Raw genomic sequence first — 24,285 nt, forward strand, 5'->3', positions numbered from 1 at the left:
AGAGAGAGGGATGAGAGAGGGATGAGAGAGAGATGGAGAGAGAGAGAGAGAGAGAGAGAATGAATGAATGAGAGAGAGGGTGAGAGAGAGAGGGATGAGAGAGAGATGGAGAGAGAGAGAGAGAGAGAGAGAGAGAGAGAGAGAGAGAGAGAGAATGAATGAATGAATGAATGAATGAGAGAGAGGGTGAGAGAGAGATGGAGAGAGAGAGAGAGAGAATGAATGAATGAATGAATGAGAGAGAGGGTGAGAGAGAGATGGAGGGGGGGTGAGAGAGAGAGAGAATGAATGAATGAGAGAGAGAGAGAGAGAGAGAGAGAGAGATGGAGGGGGGTGAGAGAGAGCGAGAGAGCGAGAGAGAGAGAGAGAGAGAGAGAGAGAGAGAGAGAGAGAGAGAGAGAGAGAGAGAGAGATTCTAATCAGGCATTTGCAAAGGGCAGCCCGGGTCTTTGGCGCTGTGGGGTCCTGAGAGTCCGCGTGTTTCTTTACGTTTCCATGATGCAGTGTTATTTTGGTTCGTGTGTTGTTGTGGAGTTCAAACCGGAGTATTTGAGTCTTGTTTTTGTTCCGTTTTGTTTATTTTTTAGTTTTTAGGGATATTTAAATACCATGATGCCGGGAGTGAACCAGTCCGGGGCTGGAGGAATCGCATCAGAAGCTACTTCTGGCACTTGTCAGAACTGCACTGTTTTAAATCAGGTGTGTTCAGAGGAAAACAGTCGGGGATTTAGTGCTTTTATATATTATTTTACTTTCTTTTGTTGGGTTGCTGTTTGCGGTAAAAGCACGCATAGGAGCACTGAAATGACGTGGGACATTTCAAAGGCTTTTATTATTTTTAGTTTTAGTTTTATAGACCGTGTAGACTTGTGGCTGGTCACGTGACCTGTCAGGAGAAACATGACCACTAAATGATGATGACCCCCCCCCCCTTTTTTTTAACTTTATTAGATAATAAAAGAGTTCTTGACTTTACAGCTCGTCAGAGTTCTCAGGTTAGGGTGTTAAACTCTTTTCAAGAGAAAGTAGCTAGCGCATGTTCAAAACATCACGAGAAGTCGCCGGCTGATGACGTTTACAATGTTGTATATTAATTGAATAGTGATTAAATTATATTTGATGAATTAATTAAGTACTTCCACATACTTACTTCATTCAGAATAAAATGCATGATCTTATGGCACCAGTCAGTCACGACTTTGAAGCCATTTCACGGTGACTCCCTTCTTGCACGAGCATCAGCATCACTTCTATGTACAGAAGTTTCCCATTAAAGAACATCATTCACCTGAAGAGTTTGTAGACACATGGAGTTTTTACAGTTTGAGGAACAACAGTCCAGTTGTGATGGATTTCTTCTGTTTACATTACTGCACATGTTTTCCAGAGCCTGGATGAGTATGTGGCTGCTTTATTGACACTGAAACAGAAGATCATCGACACAGAGTGAGTAAAAGATTCACACAGAGATACACCACTTGTGTGTACATGCTGCATGACCAGAGATGACATTTTCAATGCTATTTGCCTAATAATATTACAGTTTAACACCATCATCATAATATTGTAGCAAGACATGAGTGCAGTCTAATTCTCTCAGCTGGAGAAAGCTTTCCATCTATTTAACACACACACAGACACACATACAGACACACACATACAGATTTCTTGGCCTTTATGTTGTTTGCATAAACATCCCATTATACATTTAGTTCTGTCTTTCTTGTTATAATAACTACTTCCACTTTTCTGCAAGGCTTTGGAGCATGGGGCTTTGGGGATTTTTATTCGAACCATAAATTATAGGCCATATAATGCCTATAATTTTTTTTAATAAGACTTCCTTTTGTGTCTAAATGTTATTAAAGAGCAGTAGTGAATTTGTATGTGAAGCAACTGATTGACTTATGAGGCTTGTCTTGGTTTGTCTTTTATTGTTTCAGCCTCCTGTTGTGCGAGTATAAAGAGAAGTGTGATGATATCCTTTATGCATTGTAAACATCTGGCCAGATACGTAAATGAAAATTATGTTTAAGATTAAAATAACATGAATAGGATCTTTATATTGAAAAGATTATATCTTTATTCCCTCTCAGAAATACAGTAAAGAGCAAGATCTACCATCTTTTACTTATCTAGAGCCTTGTGGTAGTAGTAGTTTGCTTTTAGAAAAAATGCTGCCCGAAACACTGGACAGTGACCACCTCACTCCGGAAGACTCTGACCAGTTATTTTGCTTCTCATTTGATTATCCTATTCAAACAGATTCAATACTAGGTATGTTAAAACACCCCAGTGTTAACAGACTAATTAAGGTTTCCATTATGTGCTATTGTAATGAATTGGATCTGTTAAATCACTAGTTTTTACTAGTTAAAAGAAATGTCATTCTCCTGAAATTGGAAAACAATGCTGTCAGTTTCCTTAACAAGTGATTACAGCTTCAGAAATCTCAAAGGTAAGACTTTTTTTCTCTTGATTATAAAGAATAAATTAAAAGCTATACCTTATTCACAACAACTCACAAGTTCCCAAGTCAGAATGTCTGGAAATGACCAACACAGTAGCCACATTTCCTTCTCCCAGACTGACAGGCACAGAGTCCACACTTCCTTCACTGGGATTGATGAGGACAGTCTCTGGGAGTGATACACAGTAGACTGACAGGCCCAAAGACCACACCTCCTTTATTGAGACTGACAGTCATGGAGACCACGTCTCCTTCATTGAGACTGACAGGCCTAGAGACCCCACCTCCATCATTAGGGACTGACAGGTCCAAAGACCACACCTCCTTCACTGGGACTGACAGACCTAGAGACCCCACCTCCTTCATTGGAGACTGGCCCAGAGACCCCACCTCATTCATTGGGACTGACAGACCCAGAGACCACACCTCCTCATTGGGGACAGAGACCATGCCTCCTTCATTTGGGACTGACAGACCCACAGACCACACCTCCCTTATTTGGGACAGACAGACCCATAGACCACGCCTCCTCCATTTGGGACTGACAGACCCAGAGACCACGTCTCCTTCATTGAGACTGACAGGCCTAGAGACCCCACCTCCATCATTAGGGACTGACAGGTCCAAAGACCACACCTCCTTCACTGGGACTGACAGACCTAGAGACCCCGCCTCCTTCATTGGAGACTGGCCCAGAGACCCCACCTCATTCATTGGGACTGACAGACCCAGAGACCACACCTCCTCATTGGGGACAGAGACCATGCCTCCTTCATTTGGGACTGACAGACCCACAGACCACACCTCCCTTATTTGGGACAGACAGACCCATAGACCACGCCTCCTCCATTTGGGACTGACAGACCCAGAGACCACGCCTCCTTTATTTGGGACTGACAGACCCAGAGACCACGCCTCCTTCATTTGGGACTGACAGACCCAGAGACCACGCCTCCTTCATTGGGGACTGACAGACATAGGAGGCCACTCCTCCTCCACTGGGGCTAATAAATATATATGAATTTTTTAACTGGGGGACACTTGATTATTATAGAAATGATAAAACTTGTTAAATAACGATTAATCTATAAGAAATATAGTTCCCTTTGAAAGTACTGTAATGGCAAGGCCAGTTATTTTGTTTTTGCTGTACACTGCAGACATCAGGCTCTGAGATTTAAAAAAAACAAACAAATATGAAACATATCAGAATTTCAGCTTTTACATCTAGATGTGATAAACAGTCATCCAGTTTTTAGTGAGCAAATGTATTGAAAAAGTCTTAAAATAAACAGCACTTAATATTTGGTCACATATCCCTTGCTCGCAGTAACTGCATTAACCAGGTGACCCACTAACACCAAGCTGATGGATGTGATGCTTTTCCAAGCTTTGTTTGTTTTGAGGGGTTTCTCCCTTTAGTCTCCTCTTCAGGAGGTGAAATGACTGCTTTTTTGATTTCAAACCCAAATGTCTTCATTGTAAAGCAAAAACTAGTGAATTGCCATCATTATGCTTTTGGAGGGGACAGTTTAATACATGGCCGGCCATGGTTTTGATGTGTGTGCACTGAATATTTTTCCATTCAGAGAGAGCGCTAAGCTGCACAAAGAGCTGGACGAGGTGCTGCTGAAACTCGGCCCCTTAGAAAAGCAGACGGCAGAGTACGAGGCGGTCAGGGCTGAGCTGGAGGAAACCAAGGTGACTTCATTAGCAGTGGACTGATGCATTGATTAAATGTCACACAGATTAAACACTGTCTTACTTTAAACACAAGGCTCTGATCCTTCACAGGAACAGGTTTGGAATAGCTGTGACATTGTGGGGTTTTAAACCTGCAATATCCTGAACTTATGGTTTAGATATTGGCTTCATTTTCTACCATATAAAAATCACCTTAGGTGGAATTTCTAATTCCATAAAACCTCATAAAAATATTCCTATTGGTTGATGCTTTCATAAATTGTTAAATGTTTCATATTGGTACATGTCTGTGGAATCATTACATTTTTATTTTTGTGCTCGTTGCTTTAAGGCTGCCTTAAAAGAGTGTCAGGCGAAATCGGAGAAAGTGGACTGTTTGAGAGACGAGAACGCTAAGGCACTTGCTATGTAAGATTTCTCATATATTACTTCTAAGTCCTAGTTTGATGTTACTTATGTTTACATTGATATGAAAAATGTAACCAAATAACCAAAAAATGTTTACTGTCTCTATCAACTCTGACTAAAATTTTACCTCCTAATTAATTTGGTTATGATCAATTTTTCTGGATTTTCATAGATTTACTGTTACCGTCGTTCTATTTACAGCTTAAAATGGCAGACAAATTAGTCACGTAACTAGTTGTTGAGTTAATGCCAAGTAAGTGTTTGTCAGTAGATTAGTATCGAAGGTTGCTGTCAGGTTAATAATGTTTTATGTTCTCAGGAATTCAAAGCTTGAGGAAGCTGTCAAGAAGGCAGAAGGTAAGAATCCACCATGTTGGTACACCAAGCTTCTGAAAGTGTTTAAAGAAATAAAAAACAATCTGTAACTCAAGTCACAACTGCAGGAACTGTGTTAGCTGGACATATGAGATGACATCAGTGCACTTTAAAATTAAAACAAGCCTTTAATTGCCGTAAAGTCTCTGAACTTAATTAACTTATTAGGGCTAAGCAGGTCAAGAATTGTCTTTAGCAATAATAGCATAACGTATTACTGTTAACTCATTATGGCTGTATGACCGTTAACTCGCCATTACCCTCACTCGCTCCCTCCTACCTCTCCTACCCCTCACTCGCTCCCTCCTACCTCTCCTACCCCTCACTCCCTCCCTCCTACCTCTCCTACCCCTCACTCCCTCCCTCCTACCTCTCCTACCCCTCACTCCCTCCCTCCTACCTCTCCCACCCCTCACTCGCTCCCTCCTACCTCTCCCACCCCTCACTCCCTCCCTCCTACCTCTCCCACCCCTCACTCCCTCCCTCCTACCTCTCCCACCCCTCACTCCCTCCCTCCTACCTCTCCCACCCCTCACTCGCTCCCTCCTACCTCTCCTACCCCTCACTCGCTCCCTCCTACCTCTCCCACCCCTCACTCGCTCCCTCCTACCTTTCCCACCCCTCACTCGCTCCCTCCTACCTCTCCCACCCCTCACTCCCTCCCTCCTACCTCTCCCACCCCTCCCTCGCTCCCCCCCCCCTCTCCCACCCCTCACTCGCTCCCTCCTACCTCTCCCACCCCTCACTCGCTCCCTCCTACCTCTCCCACCCCTCACTCGCTCCCTCCTACCTCTCCCACCCCTCACTCGCTCCCTCCTACCTCTCCCACCCCTCACTCGCTCCCTCCTACCTCTCCTACCCCTCACTCGCTCCCTCCTACCTCTCCCACCCCTCACTCGCTCCCTCCTACCTCTCCCACCCCTCACTCGCTCCCTCCTACCTCTCCCACCCCTCACTCGCTCCCTCCTACCTCTCCCACCCCTCACTCGCTCCCTCCTACCTCTCCCACCCCTCACTCGCTCCCTCCTACCTCTCCTACCCCTCACTCGCTCCCTCCTACCTCTCCCACCCCTCACTCGCTCCCTCCTACCTCTCCTACCCCTCACTCGCTCCCTCCTACCTCTCCTACCCCTCACTCGCTCCCTCCTACCTCTCCTACCCCTCACTCGCTCCCTCCTACCTCTCCTACCCCTCACTCGCTCCCTCCTACCTCTCCTACCCCTCACTCGCTCCCTCCTACCTCTCCTACCCCTCACTCGCTCCCTCCTACCTCTCCTACCCCTCACTCGCTCCCTCCTACCTCTCCTACCCCTCACTCGCTCCCTCCTACCTCTCCTACCCCTCACTCGCTCCCTCCTACCCCTCACACCCCTCACTCGCTCCCTCCTACCTCTCCTACCCCTCACTCGCTCCCTCCTACCTCTCCTACCCCTCACTCGCTCCCTCCTACCCCTCACACCCCTTACTCGCTTCTTCCTACCCCTCACTCGCTCCCTCCTACCCCTTATACACCTTACTTGCTTCCTCCTACCCCACACTCACTCCCTCCCACCTTCCCCCCCTTTCATCTTACTCTCATTAAAAAACTTAAAAAAATTAAAATAAAATAAGGAAAAATGAAAATAAATAGGACTGCAACAAAGTGTAAAATCTATATTAATAAAATGCAAATCGTAACTGCTATCTGTTAAATGTTATCATTTTATATTATTTACATTATTTTAATTAATTATTTGTACTCTGTGTCAGTAAGGTAAATTTCTACCTTTGATAAGTGATTGATTTATTTATTTGTTGATTACATTAATACTTAAATTTAATATTTTACTACCCGTTACATAATAACATCAATAAGCTCTGCTTCCTTTGAGATGGAAACATAAACATCTAAAAGTCCTGAAAAACTGTAGGTTTTTCAGTAAGGTTAAGTACAGTAAGGTACTTTACTGAGGTGCGTTTCGATGGATATCCCCAACATTTCAGTTCAAATTGTCTGTCAAATGATTGATGAAGAAAAACATTGAAACAAGCTACTGTTGTGCATGTGAGGTGCTTTTCACAGAACTACCTGTTTTTCTCTTCATTCAGATGTAGCACACACACAGAGTCTAGAAAATACTAAGCTGAGATCTGAGAAGGAAATGCTGGAAAGCGACCTGCAGCGCACTCAGGTGAGGATTTTGATTGCGTAGGTCATTGTAAAATGAATCGTGGAAAACATTAATCTGATTTTTGGTTCATTGTGTTTATGAAGGAGTCTCTCAGACTGAGTGAACAGGCAGTGGAAGAGCTGGAGAATCTGAAGCTGCAGAACGCAAAGGCCCTTATTCTGTAAGTATTTCGAGAAAAAGTAAATCTGAGCATCATCTCTGTCAGCTGCTTTCTTGATCTAGATTTAAGGTGAACTAAGCAGGATCTGATTTTCTTTAAAGCAATCTAAATCAGAAATGTTGGCTTACTATCAAGCTAAGGCTGGTGTTTTATTAAAATGTATCTCTTTTTTTCTTTTCCCCCTCCAGAAAAAGCAATCTTGAAAATCAGCTCCTGGCACTTGAAGGTCTGTGGTCTGTCGATGTTTATGCCAGACAAAGATCAATTCAATGCAGATGATCACCTTTGATATGAGAACCTTTTTACTGCATGTTTTCTTATTAATAATATGCAACCTTGTTATTACAGACATGAACCTGAAGCAGAATCAGACAATCCAAGACCTGAAGAGCAAAAACACTAGCCTTGAAAAAAGCATGAGATCAGTAGAGGTACCTGTGAAACACTGAATCAATGGAAAGATTAGGTTTAGTGGCAACAGACACATTGATTATATATATATATGTTTTTACCTTACAGGAAAAACTCGTAACATTGGAAAAAGAGTTTAACAAAGGTAACATTAATATCTTTGGGTTATATTTTGTTATTTACTGCTTATAGTTATTTACTGTGACTATGTAATAAACTGTTTTTTGTCATTACAGAGACGAGGTGTTCGTCTACGCAAACTGAGAACCAGACAAAAGTTGATAAAGGTATTTCCAGAAAAAACTATTTTGATCAAATGTGATGTTCAGTATTTTTTCTAGATTAGGTGAAACATCATCATTGTCTCTGTATATTATAATATAGTATATAGTGCCATTTTCCCACACATTTATTTTCTATTTCTATATAAATACAAAAATGATGCAAATATAAAAACCTTCAAATCAACCAATCCATGATTTTTTTAAATCAATTAAATCAGTAATAATTACATCTTATTTAAATCTTTCACTTTAGCACTTTGTGCAAAGGTAGCAAAATGGAAACCTGAGGATGAAAATCTCCATCTATATTCATGTATCTGTTCTTTACCAAAGTGCAGATTCTTCCTCTAGTAGAGTTTGGGATCATGTTATTTTTTTAAAATCTATAAAATATACTGTCGTCATATTTTCATGACATTTATTTAATGAATGCTTTCATTGTTCCTTTTTTTTTTGTCATTTTCAGCTAAAATCTGGAGCCTTTTACAGGAAGTCTGGCATTGTGTAGACCCTCTGTCCAAAACCCCAGAAAATCTGGACTTGAACGGTAATTACTCTTAAGCAGCATTTACAAACTCCACTATTATACTGGTGCAAAAAACGACTGTGCAGAAAACTAACATTTTTATATCAATCCACAGACAATCAGCGCTTAATGTTCAGACCTCCTCCTTGTCCACTCCCAATCAGTCCAGTTAGAAATTCAGTGCCTCAGTTAACAGTCTCGACTCCAAAAGGAGCTAAAGTGTCTCCAGGAAAGAGCCGATCCGAGTCTAGTTTAGCAAGTGCGTGCAGTCCGAGTAAAGAGCAGAAGAAAAAGAAAATCAGCAGGAAGAAGAAAAGAAGCTTGGAGTCTGTGGATGAAGATGAAAGCTGTGCAAAGACTGATGATGTCAGTGATTTGTCGCTTAATAAAGATGGTCCTGATGAGCATTTATTAGAGCGAGGAACCTGCAGTAAATCCCCTGACGTATGGGAAATTCTCAGCCTCTCTTGGCCTTTACCTGCACCTTTATCTCCACTGCCTCCTGATGATTTGGTAAATATTTATAAATAATATTATCAGTATTTATTTCACTGTCTGTCATTCAGCATGAACCAAGTCAGAATTCTTTTTCTTAGTAAATAATATTTAACAAAAACATGCTGACCATCAGGTATGTAGAGTAAGGTCCAAAAAACTGCTTTTAATTTTCATCAATTATCAAAGACTATATTAAAATCTTACGTAGTGGAAGCTTTGGTTATTGAAAAATGACATTTGTTTTCAGGCTAAAGAGTAAAAATATTGGCTATTTAACAAAAAAAAAAGGCTGAAGGCTTTAATGTACATTTCTTTAATATACATATCCCGATCAGCCCTAAAATCCACATGAATGCGAGGACCCCAGGTTTCTCAGCAGAACATTGCTCAAAGCATCACTCTGCCCCTGCTGGTCCGCCTTTTTCCCATAGTGCATCCTGGTGCTGTCTCTTAAAAGACAGCGTAAGTTCAGATCAGACCAGGCCATTATCTTCCATTGCTTTCAGCAGATTTTCTGTGCAGACCAGACAAACTAGGCTTCGCTCCCCAATTGGCTGCCCATGACCACGTCACTGGTTCACTGGTTGTCCTCTGTAGGACCACTTTTCATAGATCCTAACCACTGCATACTGGGAAAACCTACAAGACCTGCCATTGTGAATGTGATCTGTCGTCTAGCCATCATAACTTGTCATAGTCACTTGTATTCATACTCTAACCCATTTTCCTGCTTCCGTCACATCGACAGATAATCAATGTTATTCACTTCACCTGTCAGTGCTGTTATGGCTAGTGTATAAAAATAGTGCACACTTTCTGACCATCAGATTCAAGAATTGTTATAAACCATCATTTTTTAAAATTACTTTTTGATAACTGGTGAAAATAACAGTTAATGATACTTGATACCCTCTTGTATGATTGCACAGTTGACTTATACACTTTCATAGTTTTATTTCCGAACCTGATTCTCTTTGTTTCAGGCTGAGATGGAGGTTGACACAAGTCTGAAGGAGGGTTCAAATTCAGAAGCTGAAGATGGCCAAAAATCACAGTCCACAGAGCTAGAACCTTTGAAGGACAGTGTAGCAGTTTCATCTGTTTGTTTGTCTCCAGGAAACCAACTGAGTATGGGAACATCATCAATCACTCCTGATACTGATAACAAGAGCCCTCAAAAAGGTTCGACAGAGAGCCAAGAGATGCAAGAAGAAAACAAGTGCAAGATAGAGGGAAACACTGAAGATTCGCCTTCTACACCTGCCACAGCAGGTTTACATAATGAATCGGATAAGGAGCAGGTTAACTTAACCCAAGCCACAATAATTCCAGCAGAATCACAGCTGGGCAACAAGAAAGAACATACAAATCAGACCATCAGTACACAGCAGTGTAATGGAGGCCATGAAGTACCTAAAGCAAACTGTAATGATGGAGTCAGAGAGGTTTCAGAGCCTGTGCAGCAGCTAATAATTTCTGAGAAGTGCAAAGATGAAAAAGATGAATCTGTCCAGCATCAATCAGAAGTTAAAGCAAACTTGCCTGGATATTCTTCACTAACTCCAGATACCTGTACCATGACTGAAAGAACGGTAGAGGAAATCCAGAGTGTCCCAGCTTTAAAGATGGTGGAAGGTCAAAACGGCTATGGTGGACAAGACGGTGAATCCTCCTGTAGTAAGATGAATGGTGTAACGTCTGGAGATTCCTCAGAAGACGAGGAGTTCTTAGGGCTGAAGAGGAAAGTCAGAGGGATTGGCTTGAGACCAGCGGATTTGGACAGTGTTGGTTCAAACGGAAAGCAAGAACCTGTAGCTCATGTTCAGGGAACAATCTGTGAAGCCAAAGAAGAGCATCTTCAACCAGAGGATGAGAAAGACAATGAATTTGTAAAAGACGACAGCATTACCATGAATATGTGCAAACCTGTAGTTCTTGAAGACAGTGCAGGGGTAGACATTGAGCAGGAGACAGGACAAACAAAGGAGAATACCCATGAATCAGAGAACTATCCCAACCACTCTGTACCAATTCTTGATGAACACAATAAACAAGAAGAATCTGAAACTTTTAGTCCAAACATTGAAAACATGGATGGTGATGTAAAAGAAGATGGTGCCGTACCGAATGACCCAAGTGTTAAATCTCAATATATTTGTCCTGCGTCTTCAATAAATACCCCTCCACTGTCTAGTTTGGTTAAAAGTCTGAATCTACCTCTCTCAGATGTTGCCTTTAGAAATGCACTTGCCTCATCTCAATCTCCAGAATCAATTGGAAAGGTTCTTACAGAGATGGGTCCTCCGCTACCTCCAGTTCTTTTACCACTGACTGCAACTCCTCCAAAATTTAGGAAGCACCTTACTCCAAATAGACCAACTATCCAGTTGCCTACCTGGTCATCAACAGAAGGGCCATTTTCGCTCAAGCAGCAGTCAAAAGAACAATCTCCAGATCCTGGCCTTCAAGAAGAAGTAAAGTCATCACTTTCTATGACCACCCCTTCACCATCACGTGGAGTTCCCTCTTCTCCTTTGCAATTTGGATCAGCAACTCCCAAGCATGCGCTTCCCGTCCCAGGTAGACTGCCCTCGTCTGCATTAAACTCCCCGTCTCCTGTGTCACAGGAGAACTCCATGCAGATACTGGATACCATGTATCCAGAGCTTTCAGCCCAAGCAAGGACTCTAAATATTCTACGGGGTAATGTTAACCTTGGGAGGTCTGCAAATGAAAATGGGGCCTCCCCACCTTCCGTCAATCCCATTTCAGGGAATAAAACGATCAACTCCTCATCCACGGCTTTCACAAAGACAGACCAAAAGGCAAAAAGAATTGGTGCAAATGTGTTACTACCCAAAAGTGCCAAAAGGCTTAGACTTGATACATGTTCACCTGATCCTGCAAGGCTTACCCCTCCAGTGCAACCAGTTAGTGATGATAAGCCAAGTAATGGTGTAGCATCACCAAAATCCTGTCCAGCTAATGGTCCATCAAGCAACAGTGAAACAGCAAGAAAAGAAGGTGAAACCGTAGACGATATCAGTGATGCACAGTCCCCCATCATCAGTGCATTCGAAAAACTTAACAACTCAAATTTTGATGTGCTGCCCGTCATCCGGAGTCATGTGTTTCTTGGAAGAATATCTGAAGTTCCTGTCCTAAGAGATGAAGAAAAATGTGTCATTTCTGATTTTTGTCTAAAGCAGGTAAGAGTTTGTTTTTGTTTTACTTAGTCTGCATGTAAATCAGATTCAGCTGTTGAATTCTATTGAAACTGAATAGTTGTTAGGAGGGGGACCAGTGTTTTAGATCAAGTTCTTAAGGGTGCTGAGCTAAAATGATCCTTTCAGTGAAGGATCTACAGGGGTTCAAGCTTCACCTCTTGGTTTCACCTGTGTTTGAACGTGTTCAAATGGTTCAGCATAAGGAATCCTTTCCTAACTGTGGATTGAAGAGTCTCAAATCTTTTAACAGAAATTAATTTAGTCAAGGGTTTGGTTTATGTAAGCACTTTCTTAGTGTTAATTTCTTAATTCCTAATTCTATACCATCTTGATCAGTCCACAGCAGAGGAGTTTATGCTGGCCATTTTGTCAAAGATCAAGCTGGAGAGAGCTGTTATGAAACACGAGCTCCTGCAGTCCCTCTGTAGGGTTTACGTAGGCTTGTGTCGATGGGCAGGAGACTGTCAGAGAGCTCATGCTCTCGCTTACAGTCTTCTAAAAGAAGGTGAGTTTGTTCTGACATTGATATTTATCTACAAGGTCCGAACAATGATCCAGTAGCACATGCATTGTTTTAGAGGTTGATTTTTTTTTCTGTGTTTGTAGTTATGTGACATTGTTTTATTATGTTTTCAGACTTTCCTGAAGCCCCAAAGCTTGTTTTATTTATGGTGACAACGTGGCCAACTATTCTGTCCCACGACAGCCTTTTGTGCCGAGCCATTAACGTAGTGAGCAAGCTGAGAGCAGAGGGAGAGATATTAGACTACCTCAACAAGTATCTGCACTGGGATGAGGTAAACAGCCGCCTCACTGATTCTCAAGGTTCTTCTCCAGCTCTTTGGTTCTTGCTAACAGAGCCAGTGAAAACACTATATTTAGAACATAGTAGCAGCTCAAGGTGATAAATTCGTAAGCATGATTCACAAGACACTTTCCTTAGAAAACAGACGAGACTTTATTATACTTCTCTATTACACAAAAAACTAACCTAACACAAACACACACAAGTCAACAAAGGAGGGTTATGAACAATGAAATTAACGCATCTAAGAAATGAATGAAGATTTCTAGCACTATTTTGCAGACCATGAAAGAATTATTACCTTAAAAATCAATTAATCGACATGATAATCCCCATGTTACATGCGCTCCCACAAGGTAAAGTTTGGCAGGAATTTTGTTGCATGTATGTAATAACATCATACTCAAGTTCACTTCATCCCAACCCATAAGACACACATTCCAGACATCATTAACATTCATTGTCCTGTAACGGTGCTTGACTATCAACAGTCAAGTGCTGTAAGGTAACCTGATGTATTTCTTAAAAGATGGGTTCTGTGGAATGTACAAATGGTGGTGAGAGCATATATACTCTATATATAGAACTATATAGTGACTCCTAATCACTCTGTGAATTGTGATGAGCAGAAAAGCATTGCATCATTGCACGAAACATATAGTCTTGAGGTAGATGGGCTACAACAGCAGATGACCACAATGGGTTTCCATGCCTATAGACTAAGAACAGGAATCTGAGGCTATCCTGGGCACAGACCCCTCAAAACTGAACAGTTGAAGATTAGGGGGGAAAAAAATCATCTTGTCTTTTTCACCAGTCTTCCATCCGTTTCTGTAAGTCTGTGCCCATGATTTGAGTTCCTATAGACTATATTCTGTGAAATGATTCATTTATGAAGACAGTTCCTTGTAAGTATCAGCTGGTTGTGTATAGTGTAGAGTTTGCGCTTATTGCTGGAATGCTCAGCAGAGCAAGAGTTGCTTTCTTATCTATTACTCATCCATTCATCCTGCTAAGAGTTCTATTCTATAAAATATGTTTTTAATAAAATGTATTTTACTGAAGTTGATCAAACCAGGTATCTAAACAAGTTTTATTTTCTGCCAGAGGCCTCCAGGTGACCTCCACGAGATGGTCACCACCACACTGAAGGCTCTTCTTGAGGATGGCACTTTGATGTTCCAGAAGCAGGATCGTCATGGTTATGACCTCTGCCCTGCTGCCTGGGATTATATATTCAGCCTGGATCTCCTCTGTGCACATCTGGGCTGGAAATGGACCCATGACAATATTGTGGGGTACTGTATGCAAACTTTTTTAAACGTACTGTGTGAGTCTCAATTCTGTAGATCTGTTAATATTTATATCTGATTTTTCTAGACAGATCTGTTTCAGGGAGCTTTCAGGGAGACAGATTAAAATTGAAATTCAGAGCTCACAGCATAGGCCAGTCCTGCACCGCTGGCTACAAATAGCAAAATAAAAAACAGACATTGTTCCATTGTATTTGGAATCAACACAGTTCTTTTTCATTCCTCCTAAAGACCCAGAGCTGTGTTTTTGTTCCTAGATAACGTTTAGCATGTTGAGACATTTTGGCACTAATTCACATAAACTGAGGAATCTAAATTTAATTGCACCTTTTCAGTTTGGATAAAGATTCTCGGAGCAGTTCCACTTCTCACAACTAGGCTTATCACATCAACCCCCTCAGGTCCAGCTGGATTGAAGTTTAATCTTCAATCGTTGTCTTAAATCGTATCGCACCAATCCATCAGTTACATTTTTTAAATGTCCACATTGATGTTTGGAAAAATTCACAAACTTCCACTCACTGTCTCAGAATCTTAGATGTACTGTCAACACTTGCACATTCAACACAGTCTTCTTTTTCCCTTTGTTTTATTTACCAGAAAAGAGCTTTGGCCGGTCATGAACGCCTGGGTGTCGCAACCAAGACCTCAGCAAACACCGGTCCGGGATATTTGTGTAGCAGCAGTTTTAAGGCTGATTGGTACGTTTCCTAAAAAAATAATCCTTTTTTGTTGGCTTTATCTCATGTGACTTGTGAATTATTCAAAGTGTTTCACTCTTGGTTGTTTGTTTTTGTTCTATCTCTATCAGGACGACTTGGCCAACTGGGCCTTAAGGAGAAACTATGCATGTCCGTTCAAAATGTTGCAAAAGCCATAAACCTGTTTGGGAAACATGGAATATCAGAAGGTATTACTCAAGCGTCAAATAACTTTGTTCTTTATACCTGACATTCTGTGATTTATTTCTGTCCCCTTCGGGAAAGCTTCTTCATGAGTTTATGTATCTTGTGTGCAGGTGTACCGTGGGAGGTGCAGCTTGCCGCAGTCTACGCCATTTATGATCTGTCTCCCAGCAATCCTAAAGACGCCCTGGAGGCTTTGGCATCATGGCGGGGAGAAATCACACAACCGGTTCCACCAGCCATCACCAGCTGCATTACTCAGATCGGCTCCATATGTCGCCAGATCAGACCATAGATTCAGCATTTCTACAGCATTACCTGTATTTTTATTTGCACAGTCTTTTTTTTTTGTCTCTATTCATGTGGAATATTTGAGTGCTGTTGATTTTGTGTCATTTGCAGGTCATTAACGGTGCTCATTTGTAAATTCTTGTACATCTTGTACATTATCTATGTAGATATGTTGTTAAATTTAACATTTGTCTACCTAAGGAAAGAAAGAATATGATTTTGAATATTATATTGGATTCTGTGGGGTTTGTTTGTTTTTTGTTTTTTTTGCTACTTGTGCCACAATTACATCTAAAAACATTTTCATCTAAAAACACATCCTGTGAATTCCTGCTCTCCAGTCTAGCCTGGCTAACATTTAATTAATAAGCAAGGTAGTTTGCAGCAACCAAGTGTTTCTTAATAATACATGGTTCTCTTATAAATCAAATTTGCTTCTATCAGGTAAATAGCTAGACATTGTCTTGAGCTAGGAAGCTGAGGTTTGGGCAGCCAGAAAACCTGACACATTTCTGTCCAACCGGACATAAGCAACTACTCTCAAGAGTCTCAACTAGTCTCAAGACCTTTCATGTACAAAAATCTTTTTATTTGCACAACATGGGAACATTATGGGCAACAGCATGAATTTACACAGATTAAGACCCCCATTCCACAAGATACTAAGTATGAAGTAAAATAACTGTCGATGAGCTAATAATAAACCATGTGGTGCTGTTGGATACAGAGCAGAGTATAACTACAGGGGTTAGGCAATGAAACTAAAACACTGGCTAATGTAGAGTTGGAGGTCTCACGTCTATATATATGCGGCCTGATGGCCAGTCTTTGCAAGTCTTTAATGTTTCATACAAAAGAGCAGAGCAATAACACTGCTGTAAATAAAGTTTTGCAATCCACACAACATAATGGGAAACACAGGACAAATTGTTGGTGCGCATCTCGCTGATGCATCTAAGACCAGGACAGCAATTGTTTGTGGTGTATTGAGAGCCACAGTATTGTGGGAAATAATTTTATAGTTTAGAGTGTATATGAAGGGACAGCATGATTGACATTAGGGATAATTTATTGACCAGACCGTTTGGGTTTGACAATATAGGGTTTAACACGACAGGTAGGTTGAGAAGCCTGGCTACATTTGTTAGCTTTGTATTTAGTCTGAACGGCCTGTGAAGAGCGAGTGGCAGTATTGGTGACATCAATTTGACAGACATTCTCAGCAGTAGGAACAACTCGGACAGAAGTGTCAAATTTGTAGTAGTCAGGGTTGGAGATGTGCCCAAGGCCATCGTGCCCAGTTACAAACGTGTTGATACCTCGAGAAGAAAAGAGATTGTCTCTAAGCGCATGCAGAGCGCCTTGAACGGAAGCCATAGTTGCAGGAGAGATAGCTAGGATTAAATATGCAGAAGGATACATAAGAGAACAGCTAGTACATTTAATAAGACGAATAATGATAATTAAAATTAAGCAACAGAAATGGAGCCGTGGCCCTGAGAACTTACACGTGCTGTCCTCTGTGTTCAAATGAGCCGTTTGATGAAAGTGAGCTGGACAAAGTCCTACTGATAAGGGCGAAAACACCCATATTTTTTATAAAACAATTCTCAAAAATTTGATTATAATGATATTCGAAAAAGCTACAAAGTAAAAGATAATGGTGTCCAAAAAGAAAATAGGTGGGACTTTCTCAGCAAAAAGGTGTTGGCTTGAAACATATGAAAAGATAAGAAAAATGAATAAAAGGACTGTGTATTGAGATGCTATTTTAGAGGTTGTTGGGACGTTCATTTGTGAGCAGCTCAATTCTTGTAACCAGCACTGATTGCAAATAAAACCTTGTATCTGCATTCATCCAGTCTGCATGATTCGTCTTCTTTAGTTAGAGTCTTGCTCAAACTGAGCTGTCGGGTCAGTGTGGAGTTGGAGTCAGATAATTGCTAAGTGTTAGCAGAGTAGTGTTAGATAGAGAGCTTTTCGTGTTGAACAGAATTTTTTCCATAGTATCCTTGGTGGTAATGTCCATGTAACACCATGATGGATGAACCACACCACACGAATAACTGCTGGTGCGAGAGGAAGCTGTCTGAAAGCTATGGCCAGGTACAAACCACGACTGTGTCCAAAAAACAAACAAATAAAAACACAGCTGCCCAACTCAAGGCAGATTTAAATGTGCACCATGAAATCTCCTGTTTCCACTGAAACTTTATCAGGAGCTAACCAGGGTCAACAATATGACTATAGTCAGACCTTTGGTCACTCTAGCCAGTGCCAAATGTCAGTTTCAGTGGTGACAGCTGGACAAATCTTGGGCTGTGGACAATGTAAAATGTATTGTTCTCTGATGAGTCCACCTTCAGTGTCTTCCACATCCAGAAGAGATACGGTATAGAGAAGTTCTGGAAAAGTTTACCACTCAGACTGCTGTGCACTCAGAGTGAAGCAAAGCAGTGGATCAGTGATGGTTTGGGCTGCAATATCCCCACTAGGCTCAACACTGGCAGTAGATGTGGGCATCACTTCCATGGACTACTGAACCATTCTGGAGGACTGTGGGCACCCAGTGGTTCAAACATTGAACTCTGAAGATGGTGCCATGTATCAGGATGATGATGCACCAATACACAACACGAGTGGTGACAGAGTGCTTCGATGAACATGACAGTGAAGCTGAACATTTTTCATGGCCTGTACAGTCACCAGATCTGAGCCACTTTGGGTTGTTTCGGAGGACAGAGTATTTATATTTAATATAATTAATATTAATATTTGGTTAATATTAAGAGTATTAATATTTGGTTTGTGAAATTACTAAATTTATTCAAACATTTACATAAATATATAAATTATAGTCACTTGGTGGGAGTGTAACTGTGAAGGACATGATGTGACAGAAATGTGCATTTATATGTTTCTGTTATAAATTCATATCTATTCAAGTTTATTCATTGGTTAAAAAATACTTAAATGAGATGTATGAATGTAATATTTACAAGGTAATAAGTAGAAAATGTTTAAAGTTATGGGTTCTTTAAGAAAGAGTTACTATTGAAGTGTAAGAGGTCACATGTCCAGGTTGGGTTAAGTGTGGGATCATTGTATTATGGGTCGAACTAACATGGATGCAGAGAAGCGCTAATGGTATACATCCTGAAAAAGAGGTCTTTATCTGCATGGTCTAAGAGGGCGCACACGCTAATCTGTCTTTTAATGTGTTTCATTTTGTGTATAATGTTGTTTTATATCACTTTACTTGAACGATGTTAATAGTGACGTCACTGGATTTGGATTTGTTGCAGACTTAAAAAGGACTCTGAGAAATGCATATTTTGAACATTGTATGCTTTATTTCTTTAAGTTTTCACACTGTCTGCTGAAAAGAGACAGCGACAAATAAACATACTGGTTTATGTTGAGTGCTCAGGTGCATGTAGTGGATTGGACACTGGATTGGACATTTCTGTAACTTTCTGAAAAATTTTTTTTTTTTAAGTGAATATTTGTTTTTTTCAGGCTGTAAGAAGAATACAAACTCTTAAGAAAAAATCTTGACTCTGCCTTTCATAATTCATGCGTCAGAAGGTTGACCAGTTCTGGAGCATTCTTTAGACGGATAAAACTAAAATCAACCTCTACCAGAACAACAGGACGAGAAAAGTATGGAGACAGCTTAGATCAAAGCATACAACATCATCTGAAACAAGTAGTACAGCCAAGTGGAAAATGCACAGCGCTGGCTAGGGAGGTCAAGGTCCACTTCACATTTTGGAGCAGTCACTGAAACTCTGAAACACATCTTTGAGATCCTATAGTCAGCAAAACCTGCCACCTGTCACAAATTTCAGCTGGTGGATCTGCCAGCTACCCCATAAGCACCGTTGTGGTTATTACCCTTAATTGAGGTCCCCTTTAAAAGAATTGGCATGGACCATGTCGGGCCATTAGAAAGGTGCACACAGTGATATTGCTTTGTTACCCCTGGTGGATAATGCAACACACTCTCTGGAAGCAATGCCTCTGTGCAACATCTCTGCATGCAGAGGCACTTTTCCATGTTATGGTTCTTTGGGTGGTGGGAGTATGTGGAAGCAGGGGTGTGATTGAGCACCAGATGTGGAGGATGAGGAGGCTAGTTGAACTGGTAGGTAATGTGATGATTCTCACCTCTGTCTTGCTGTGGTCGACTTAGAAGAAGAATTCAATTCAGTTTTATTTGTATAGCGCTTTTTTAGAGCATTGTCTCAAAGCAGCTTTACATGAGAAACAACATAAGAAAACAACAAACATATAAACAGACAAACAGACATACAGTCCTAGATGTTATCCCAAGTGAGCAAGCCTGAGGTGACTGAGACGACTGTGGCAAAGAAAAACTCCCTTAGATGGTAAGAGGAAGAAACCTTGAGAGGAACCAGACACAAAAGGGAACCCATCCTCATTTGGGTGACAATTGTGTGATGCAGATACAGCATGTGTATAATGTTTTGTAAATCAATAAGGAGGTTGTTGTCCACAGCGCTGCTTTGAATACCCCAATCCTCACAAAGCAGAACCCGGCTGGAGCTGGTCCATCTCCGGATGCCACTGGAGCTGGCACAGTCTCTGTATGCCTCGGGATGGGTAGAAGAAGGGAAACAATGAAACAGCATTAGCGTAGCTGCTGTTCATAATATTAACAGTACTAGATGATAATGTGCATTTAATCAGATGTTCTGGAGCACAAGGTCATGAGATGTGTTAAATGTATGCCAGGCTGAAGAGATACACTATATTGCCAAAAGTATTCGCTCACCCATCCAAATAATCAGAATCAGGTGTTCCAATCACTTCCATGGCCACAGGTGTATAAAATCAAGCACCTAGGCATGCAGACTGTTTTTACAAACATTTGTGAAAGAATGGGTCGCTCTCAGGAGCTCAGTGAATTCCAGCGTGGAACTGTGATAGGATGCCACCTGTGCAACAAATCCAGTCGTGAAATTTCCTCGCTCCTAAATATTCCACAGTCAACTGTCAGCTGTATTATAAGAACGTGGAAGTGTTTGGGAACGACAGCAACTCAGCCACGAAGTGGTAGGCCACGTAAACTGACGAAGCGGGGTCAGCGGATGCTGAGGCGCATAGTGCGAAGAGGTCACCAACTTTCTGCAGAGTCAATCGCTAAAGACCTCCAAACTTCATGTGGCCTTCAGATTAGCTCAAGAACAGTGCGCAGAGAGCTTCATGGAATGGGTTTCCATGGCCGAGCAGCTGCATCCAAGCCATACATCACCAAGTGCAATGCAAAGCGTCGGATGCAGTGGTGTAAAGCACGCCGCCACTGGACTCTAGAGCAGTGGAGACGCGTTCTCTGGAGTGACGAATCGCGCTTCTCCATCTGGCAATCTGATGGACGAGTCTGGGTTTGGCGGTTGCCAGGAGAACGGTACTTGTCTGACTGCATTGTGCCAAGTGTAAAGTTTGGTGGAGGGGGGATTATGGTGTGGGGTTGTTTTTCAGGAGCTGGGCTTGGCCCCTTAGTTCCAGTGAAAGGAACTCTGAATGCTTCAGCATACCAAGACATTTTGGACAATTCCATGCTCCCAACTTTGTGGGAACAGTTTGGAGCTGGCCCCTTCCTCTTCCAACATGACTGTGCACCAGTGCACAAAGCAAGGTCCATAAAGACATGGATGACAGAGTCTGGGGTGGATGAACTTGACTGGCCTGCACAGAGTCCTGACCTCAACCCGATAGAACACCTTTGGGATGAATTAGAGCGGAGACTGAGAGCCAGGCCTTCTCGTCCAACATCAGTGTGTGACCTCACAAATGCGCTTCTGGAAGAATGGTCAAAAATTCCCATAAACACACTCCTAAACCTTGTGGACAGCCTTCCCAGAAGAGTTGAAGCTGTTATAGCTGCAAAGGGTGGACCGAAGTCATATTGAACCCTATGGATTAGGAATGGGATGTCACTTAAGTTCATATGCGAGTCAAGGCAGGTGAGCGAATACTTTTGGCAATATAGTGTAAGTCTTTAGTCTACGTTTAAACTGGGAGACTGTGTCTGAGCCCCGAACACTGTCAGGAAGGCTATTCCAAAGTTTAGGAGCTAAATATGAAAACGCTCTACCCCCTTTTGTGGACTTTGATATTCTGGGAACTACTAGAAGTCGGAATTTTGTGACCTTAAAGAGCGTGGTGGATTGTAACGTGTTAGGAGACTGGCTAGATACGTGGGAGCTAAACCATTTAGAGCCTTGAACGTAAGTAGAGCTAATTTATAGTCAATTCTAAGTTTAGGCAGGTAGCCAGTGCAGGGATGATAATATTGAGGTTATATGATCATATTTTCTTGATCTGGTAAGAACCCTGGCGGCTGCATTCTGGACTAACTGTAGCTTGTTTATTGAAGATGCAGGACAAACACCTAGTAATGCATTACAATAGTCCAGTCTGGAGGTCATGAATGCATGGACTAGTTTTTCTGCATCAGATACAAATAAAATGATTCTAAGTTTGGCATTATTTCTAAGATGGAAGAAGGCTGTTTTTGTAATATTGGAAATATGATTTTCAGAGGACAAGTTTCTGTCTAATATTACACCCAGGTCTTTCACTGTTGAGCTAGTAGTAACAGTACATCCTTCTAAATGCAAGCTGAATTGCAAGAGCTTCTTTGTACTAGTTTTTGGGCCAATAAGTAATATCTCTGTCTTATCAGAATTTAGTAATAGAAACTTATCGGTCATCCAATCTTTAAGGTCTTTAACACACTCAGTTAGTTTAGACAAATTAGATATTACATCTGGTTTTGATGAAATATATAACTGGGTATCATCGGCATAACAATGGAAACTAATCCCATGCCTTCTAATGATGTTACCCAATGGAAGCATGTATACTGAGAAAAGCAGAGGTCCTAAAACTGACCCTTGTGGGACCCCGTATTTCACTGGCACTACACTGGACAGTTCTCCGTTTAAATCTACAAAGTGGTATCGATCAGACAGGTAGGATCTAAACCATTTTAATGCCTGTCCCTGCATGCCTATGTGATTTTGTAAGTGATCTACGAGAATGTTATGATCTATAGTGTCGAATGCAGCACTAAGCTAAAAGCAAGTCATTTGTGAACTAGTGCAGTTTCTGTACTATGATGGGGCCAAAAACCTGACTGAAATTCTTCAAGGGTATTATTTTCCTGTAGGAAGGAGCATAATTGAGCTGACACCACTTTTTCTAGTATTTTTGATATAAACAGGTTTGAAATCGGTCTGTAATTTGATATTTCATCAGGGTCTAGTTTCGGTTTCTTAAGAAGAGGCTTCATAACTCCTAACTTGAGAAATTTTGGGACATGACCTAGATATAACAAGGAGTTAATAAAATTGAGAAGAGGCTCTCCAGCTGCATGTATCACTTCTTTCAGCAATGTAGTTGGAATTGGATCTAACAAACACTTTGTTGGTTTAGCCGTGGTTTAAATAGTTCTTCCTGCCCTATACTGGTAAAGCATTGTAGCTTTAAATGTGGAGCTTTAGGCTGGTCTAGATCACCAGATGCTGTCAATGGTTGAACATCCAATATTTTGTTCCTGATACTATCAATTTTTTTAGTGAAGAAATTCATAAAGTCCTCACTGCTAAAGTGTGCTGAAATACTCTTTCCAGAAATCCACTGTACTGAATAAAAATCTGGGATTGTTTTGGTTGATTGGCTATCAGTTTGCTCAGATGCTCGGCCCTAGCAGCTTTTAGAGCCTGTCTATAGCTGGACAAACTGTCTTTAAACGCAATTCTAAAAACGTCTAATTTGGTTTTTCTCCACTTTCGCTCGAGGTTACGGGTTGCTCTCTTGAAGGCGTGAGTATGACTATTGTACCATGGTGCAGGTGTTTTATCTCTGACCTTTTTTAGTCGGATGGGGGCAACAGTGTCTAGTGTGCTGGTGTAAATAGTGCCTATGCTGTTAGTTACTTCATCTAGTGCATCTGCATTTAGGGGTGTAGTAAGGAGTTGAGACAGATCTGGCAGATTGCTTGTAAATCTGTCTTTAGTGGTCGGAGTTATAGTTCTATCAAGTTTATAACGTGGAGAGACGTGTCTAATATGTTCTACAGGTAGAGCGTACACTAAGAGGTAATGGTCTGTGATATCATCGCCTTGAGGTAGAATGGTTATATCAGTAACTGTAAGAAGAAGCCTTTATTATTGGCACACATACATTACAGCAGAGTGGAATTCTTTTCTTTGCATATCCCAGCTGAGGAAGTTGTGGTCAGAGCACAGGGGCAGGTATGATACAGCACCCCTAGAGCAGGGAGGGTTTAGGGCCTTGATCAATTGCCCAACAGTGGCAGCTTGGTGGTGCTGGGGCTTGAACTTGATCCTCTGTTCAACAACCCAGAGCCTTAACCACTTGAGCCCATTATTTGTGTGTTTTTTGATTGTGTATTCAGTGATGGCCATAGCCAGAGGGAGAGCGTGAGTAACCTAGCTGCCTGAGCATGCAACACACACACACACACACACACACACACACACACACACACACACAGCAAGGAGTATGAACTTGAAGTTAATGGAATGAAAGCTGCACTGCGAATCTACATGCGTTCAGGTTTTAGCTGAAATTATGCAGTTATTAATGATGATTGCAGATAGTAATCTGCTTATATGGTACTTTTTTTTTAATTATTTTAAAAATTGTGAATATCAACCCTGATCATTTTGTAATGAAACGTCAG

At 41.4% G+C, this 24,285-nt stretch overlaps 1 protein-coding gene across 1 annotated transcript; it reads left to right on the forward strand.

Moving 5' to 3' along the window:
- Positions 1–468: 468 nt before the first annotated feature.
- On the forward strand, positions 469–17,251 carry ice1 (KIAA0947-like (H. sapiens)). The gene is made up of 22 exons (XM_058395762.1): positions 469–699; positions 1,388–1,446; positions 1,944–1,978; positions 2,440–2,458; positions 4,060–4,171; positions 4,506–4,582; positions 4,902–4,939; positions 7,046–7,128; positions 7,212–7,288; positions 7,477–7,514; positions 7,637–7,719; positions 7,808–7,844; positions 7,936–7,986; positions 8,450–8,530; positions 8,625–9,022; positions 9,991–12,216; positions 12,571–12,739; positions 12,871–13,031; positions 14,147–14,337; positions 14,953–15,053; positions 15,164–15,262; positions 15,371–17,251. The coding sequence occupies exons 1-22, from the start codon at positions 610–612 to the stop codon at positions 15,550–15,552; spliced, it is 4,407 nt and encodes a 1,468-aa protein (XP_058251745.1). The 5' UTR covers positions 469–609; the 3' UTR covers positions 15,553–17,251.
- Positions 17,252–24,285: the final 7,034 nt, after the last annotated feature.

The sequence above is a fragment of the Hemibagrus wyckioides genome, linkage group LG01, assembly GCF_019097595.1.
Source record: "Hemibagrus wyckioides isolate EC202008001 linkage group LG01, SWU_Hwy_1.0, whole genome shotgun sequence".
In the NCBI taxonomy this organism is placed as follows: Eukaryota; Metazoa; Chordata; class Actinopteri; order Siluriformes; family Bagridae; genus Hemibagrus; species Hemibagrus wyckioides.

Bases quoted from the DNA above. Each gene is read 5' to 3' on its own strand.
- ice1 (XM_058395762.1), top strand. From the start codon at position 610: ATGATGCCGGGAGTGAACCAGTCCGGGGCTGGAGGAATCGCATCAGAA. The intron at 7,720-7,807 runs GTACCTGTGAAA...TTTACCTTACAG, and splicing joins AAAGCATGAGATCAGTAGAG to GAAAAACTCGTAACATTGGA. The intron at 15,263-15,370 runs GTATTACTCAAG...TCTTGTGTGCAG, and splicing joins GAAACATGGAATATCAGAAG to GTGTACCGTGGGAGGTGCAG.